Consider the following 6,000-nt stretch of genomic DNA (forward strand, 5'->3'; position numbering starts at 1 on the left):
CCAGCACAAACTCCATCCTTAGCATAGAGACTGTTCCAAAGGTTTCGAGCGACAGCCAAGTTTCCTTCCAGCCATTCACTGAAAATAAAGGCTTTCCTTGTAGTTGGAGATTCATGGGGCCTCCAGAAGGCTATGGCTGGGCTGCTGCTGGAGGAAAACCATGAGGGGAGGAGGATTACTGGAAACCACTGGCAGACCTGCCAACCTGTGCTGGCCAGTGGAGAGGGAGACCCTAGCCTAACCATGCCCTGCCGACAGAAAACCAGCCCTCTCTAACCTGCACTCTATATCCTATACCTCTACAACAAATGATGTTAGCTTTTCTCTCCAAACATAATTTCTGCTTGGCACTGAACCCAAAGTGCTACTTTAATGTATTTCTTCGAAAAAGCTGGCTGAGCGCTGCACCCTATCCATCACCTGAACTTCACCTGTGCCATTTCTGATGTGGTGAAAGGAAAGTTTAAGGGTGGAATGTTGAAGGGCCAGACTTGGGTTAATAACCATCTGGAGAGGAGGACGGCTTACAAGAAGAAATTAATACGGGAAAAATAATAAAATACCTGCCAGTATGGAATGGAGAGCCCTTTACTACTTCACTAGAGGAGCTTCCAAGTCCAAACACGAGCTCAGCCTCATACTCAGCCCCGGGTTTGGCCGTCTCCGCACAATCCGTCCCGTCCCTCACCCCTTTTTCCAGTACTGGGGGAATTTCTGCTGTGACTTGGTGCCAGCGGCCCACTGCCAAGGTGAAGGTGGAGGCGGGCATGGCCATAGTGACGTAGTAATTCCAGATTAAGAATTCTGCAGAGCAGATGAAGAGCAAGAGAGAAATGTCAAAGGTAGAGAAGTAGAGGACTTTAGATGAGTGACATAGAGCATGGAGAGAGAAATAGAGGGAAAATCTGCCTTGAAATAGCCTTTTATTTCACTACACTATTCAATCTGTGTTCAACTTTGACATTTAATGTTTTTTTTTGCCATTTTCTATCAATAAAGAGTAAGAGTCATGCCAAAATTTAAGATGCCAAAGAAGCTAAAGCAGCGGTTGCTAAAAGTAATTAAAAATTTTATTTCAATCAAAGAAATAAATCAATTTATGAGATGTTAATGCTATAATTCAATTTACATCGATTTGTACAGCTGCGTTAATCTCATTCACATTTATCCATTGTTGTAGCAACTCTCTGTCATTGTCTTGCTGACTCAGACAGTAAGATGATGCTATAAATCTTAATGAAAAGATTTGACTTGTAGAGAGAATTTTAGAGGTCTGGAACAGCACAAAAACACCTGCCTGTATTTGTGTGAAAATGGTCCCAAATCGTACCAAAATTAGACAGGTGTTTTTTTTAAGTGTCTGTTTCTTAAAGTGCTCGTTTCTCTTCCAACCCCCCCATTAAGAAAATACTCCAATCTCTCAAATGCATCAGTGGTCCCTGCTTTCTTAACAAAACGTATCCCAAACGGAGTTAAAAAAAAAAATAAAAAAAAAATGGCCAAGATTCTGGATGAATTTATAAAGATCAGGATATATTTGATCTAATATGTAAACAAGTCTAAATAAATTTAAATATATTTATTATCAGCACTATAGACCCATTTACTCAGGCTTTAGGGAGGCTGTGGCTCAGATGGTCGAGTGGGTTGCACACTAATCGGAAGGTTGGTGGTTCAATCCCCAGCTCCTCCTGTCCACATGCCTAAGTGTCCTTGAGCAAGACACTGAACCCTAAGTTGCTCCCGATGGTGTACCATCGGTGTGTGAATGTGCTCCTGATGGCAGCACCTTGCATGGTGATCTGTCTCATTAGTGTGTGAATGGGAAAACCATGTTAAAGTGCTTTGAGACCGAAAGGTGATAAAGCGCTATACAAGTACAGACCATTTACTCCAAAGGTTTTGAGGTCCCATCCCTACTTAGATTTCAGTAAAATTGACTTTTATTATAGAACAAAAATAGTCAATTGACAGTATGCCACACTTTCTAATACAGGGTCTTGATAGTTGATGTCATATCCTGCACAAAAACAAAAGTAATAAAACCGACTTGACTTCTGTTGGTTGTCGCTGAAGGTTTTCCAAAGCTTTACGGGAGCTTACGTGTGTCCTCGTCCTCAGTAGGTACCGCCTGCTCCTCCCCACTCATCAAAACCACACACTCACTGGAGGCCCGTACTGTTGCCTGCCATGTTGACATGGCAACAGGCGGCTCCTGGCAGGGGAAGAGAGCTCGGTTGTTGATGGGAGAGCCGGCAGTGTAAACACACACCCTGGAAGGGTAAACAATGGTAAACTATAAACAACCCTCATTGCAATGCTCAAAGGATCCACCGAACACGCACACACGCACGCACGCACGCACGCGCGCGCACGCACGCACACACACGCACACACACGCACACACACACACACACACACACAGAACAGAACAGAACAGAATAAAATAAAATAAAATAGCCTGAGGTATGTTTTCGTGAATTAATGAATCGGTATTATTATTTTCCACCATTGCAAGCACAGAATATTACACTGTGAGTAGCAGATTCACAATTGGGGCAGATGTGCTGCCAGTTGCCAGTTTTGAAATTTACTGTATTAATACTACTAAACCACTATTTTTTAAAGGATTTGCCTCCTGAGACAAACCTGTTGTCCTGGTCTTTGGTCCACCTCACAGAGCCTCCTGTCGGTCTCGTCTCGTAGCAGATCCTGAGGACACGGGGAAACTCCTGAGGTGACGTGACCCCCTTCTTCCTCACCTGCAGACTCCAACTGTCTCTATGAAAATGCAGTGAGCTGCCATCCTGAGCACCAGGGGCACGGCTACACAGTGAAAACAACTGGTGCTTCTGCTTCCATCGGTTTGAGGGCATGGAGATAATGTTCTGAATAAAAGCTGCTTGTGGGCTCACTGAATTGACCCCTGACCTTTCAGTTTCAACCTCTGGTGGGAGGCTCAACATGGCTGAGACAGAGGCGATGTCCACTTCTTCGACCTTAGATACATCAAGGTCACAGCAGTCCAGCACTAAGGTGAAATCATCCCCACTGGTGGTTTGCCACAAATGTGAAGACTGAATATTGTCGCCGTCAGCCTCAAGTTCAGCTTTGTCCCTTTCTTTACCACCAAACGTCATCTCCATCCTTGTTGTAGTCTTCCCAAGTCCTTCTGTGACATCCTCCACTGCATCCACCTCCTGAAATCTACACCCAGCCTGACTGCCTCCAGTCTCAGCACCATCACCAGCTCCAGCTCCACTGTCATCCTCAGCCTTCCTCCTCCCTCCAGAACACGGCTCCAGGAACAGAACGATACCACCACTGATGACGCTGCTGTCAAAATTAACTGTCAGGTCCAGAACATAATGCCTGACAAGTATGTGGTTTGTATTGGCTCGGAGCGGAAGGTCATCCGTGTCAGGGTTTAGTTCCCCATCTGGCTCCATGTCACACTAACGAAGATAAAGATGAGCAGGGGATGGATAAACCTAAGAAGTAAGAGCAGAATTAACATGTATTTATTATATTTTCTTTTACTTAAATTTTTTTTTTATTATTATTTACTATTGGGTAAATGCCTGTGTGAGGATTTCAGACAAAACTACTAGCTGATGGTACATAGCTTCCTGTGGGCTGAGGTTACGTTCTTCTGTCTATGTATTAAGCGTTCTGCCAGCGGACTGTGATGAAGCCAAATCTGTCGGGGTCTATCGGCCCAACTGCATCTCATGACTCAAGTGCCAAACTCCGTCTGTTCACGCATTCCGCAAATGTTTCCAAACAGGAAAACAATTTCGCGATCCCATTTTGATCACTATTAATGGAGCATTTTTAGCATGACACCTCAGGCCTGTGCCAGAATAAGCTAACTGTCTGCAGCAGGAGCCGGTATGAAAGCTCTCCTGCTGTATTTGAGAGTTTTTGCTGACACAATCTTTCTGTGGAGCCTGCTCGGGGCACGATGCAGGCTTGGAAAGACAGAGGTGCAATTACCGTTTACAGCGGGGAGTCATCAGAGGTTATTCAGTGCGGAGTATATTCATAAAAATATGAGAAGACACAAAGAGAGGATAATATGTACAGCAACAAAAGTAGAAAAAACTAAATATTTTCCATTACTGTTAAAGCAAAAAAAAAAAAAGACCTATATGACTACTGTAGCTCTGACTAAGCTACAGTATGTATAACAAAAATATCTGTCTGGGGCTGAAACATATTATTATTTTCATATTGATTAATATGTTGATTATTTTATCCATTACTCAATTAGTTGTTTAGTCTTTAAATATAAGAAATAACTGAAAAATGTTGACCAATGTCTGTCTGTTTGGTCCCGACTGACAGTCCACAACCAAAAGATGTCCGGTTCATTATCACGGAGGACTAAAGGAACCAGAAAATATTCACATCTCAGAAGCTGGAATTGGATAATTTTAGCATGTTTTTTTTTTGTTGTTTTTTTTAAACAGAAAAAAACTGAAACTGATTAATCAATGATTCAAATGGTTGGTGATTAATTTTCAGTCAATAAACAAATTGATTCATCGACTGATTGTTCCAGCTTTGTATACTGTGGAGATGGAAATGGAGAACACAATATGGTGGCTCAAAGAGTTTTCCATTGTGTAGTTATGGGCTCAGCGGAGTAAATATAGGTAGTAAATGGTTAAAGATGATTAATTTATTAAAGTGTAAACTGTAAAAAGTCAAGAGTCTTTGCTGGCAAAACTGGTAAGAGCCAACCTTTGAAGCAGAAGCAGTAAAGCAGTAAAAGTCAAAGCAGAAAAACTCTAAGATTATTATTATTATCGGTCCAGTTATTAAGGTTTAGTCTTCATCTTTGTTTTTAATTACAGGCTCCAGAGACGAAGTAAAAGCAAGAACCTGAAGTGATGTTAGCACCGTGACATTTCTAGTAATGTTATTATTACTGCAGTGATGAGAAGGAAAGATCTTGACAGCTCAGTAAACACCATGTGATTCAAAACGCAGCACAAACACTTCTGAGTTTTAAAACTTTGACTGCGGTGTGAAGCTAACTGGCTGCAGGACATGAGGGGACAAACTTTGCACGGCGAGTCCTGTTCTCCGTCATGAATACGGGACTCAGCGGTCCGAAGCACAGCGGCGATGTCTCCGCAAAACCACCGGCTTCGCCGCTGCCGACCGTGTGTTCGTCGAGACTTTCCAACAACCGCCTACATACCGCTGGCATCACAAGTGCTCCCTCGTCCTGAATGAATTGTACAACGGGGCTGCATCCGGCATGTCGAAGTCGAGTGGTGATGACGTCACTTTAAGGCGAGGACAGCAGAATGTAGTTCTTCTCCCGGACTCTTCCCCGCTTTTAAAATCACTTTGTATTTTCATCATTAAAAGTAACAAATTCCGTAGTAATATCATATCATACGCATATTCCCGCTTGCAGTTTAATGTTGTTTTTTTTTTTTCTCAATCTCGTTCCTTATTGTTCTTTTAAAAAATGGCCTTTTTATTGGCGGCTTTAACATCTTCAAAAACTCATGAAAGTTGGTGCCTGACGCAAGTTTCATGAGGTTTGGAGCATCTTTGACCTTAAACATCAACTTCATGTGTCACAGCGAAACATCAAACTTAGCCTCATTGCCCTGGCTATACTATATACTATATACTCTATACAATATATTTTTGGAGTATGACCTTTTTCTGAACTGACATGCATCAAGTTACTTCTCACTGTGAGGCAACTGCTCAATGCACAATGGGGGGGGGGGGGGGGGGGAGGAAGCCTCTTTTGGACTTTTTTTTGTTTGAGTTTTGTATTGTTGTTAACCTTTGGTTGGTTTGGTATTAGTATGACTGCACGTACAAACACGAGTGGCTTACCCTTAGAAGGACTTGCCTTAGGGGGACTTGAAAAAGGGAAATTGAAAAGGTTTTGCATACACTACACATTACAGGAAGATCACTGCAGACCCCCTTGAAAACACATATATCTACCATCCAAAGAATGTCTGT

The 6,000-nt window shown here is 42.6% G+C and overlaps 1 protein-coding gene across 1 annotated transcript in view; it reads right to left on the reverse strand.

The window, feature by feature from the left end:
• The window catches only part of aopep (aminopeptidase O (putative)), a 77,623-nt gene extending 72,447 nt beyond the window's left edge, over positions 1 to 5,176 (reverse strand). The window contains exons 1-4 of the mRNA XM_069178211.1: positions 5,070 to 5,176; positions 2,650 to 3,491; positions 2,104 to 2,273; positions 564 to 804 (exon numbers count right to left, since the gene is read on the reverse strand). Coding sequence (XP_069034312.1) covers positions 564 to 804; positions 2,104 to 2,273; positions 2,650 to 3,449 — 1,211 coding nt within the window. The 5' untranslated portion in view covers positions 3,450 to 3,491; positions 5,070 to 5,176. The remainder of the gene's footprint in view (positions 1 to 563; positions 805 to 2,103; positions 2,274 to 2,649; positions 3,492 to 5,069) is intronic.
• Between the last annotated feature and the right edge of the window lie 824 nt (positions 5,177 to 6,000).

Source organism: Embiotoca jacksoni, unplaced genomic scaffold (assembly GCF_022577435.1).
Source record: "Embiotoca jacksoni isolate LCO1_2020_lvr unplaced genomic scaffold, fEmbJac1.0.p SCAF_8, whole genome shotgun sequence".
In the NCBI taxonomy this organism is placed as follows: domain Eukaryota; kingdom Metazoa; phylum Chordata; class Actinopteri; family Embiotocidae; genus Embiotoca; species Embiotoca jacksoni.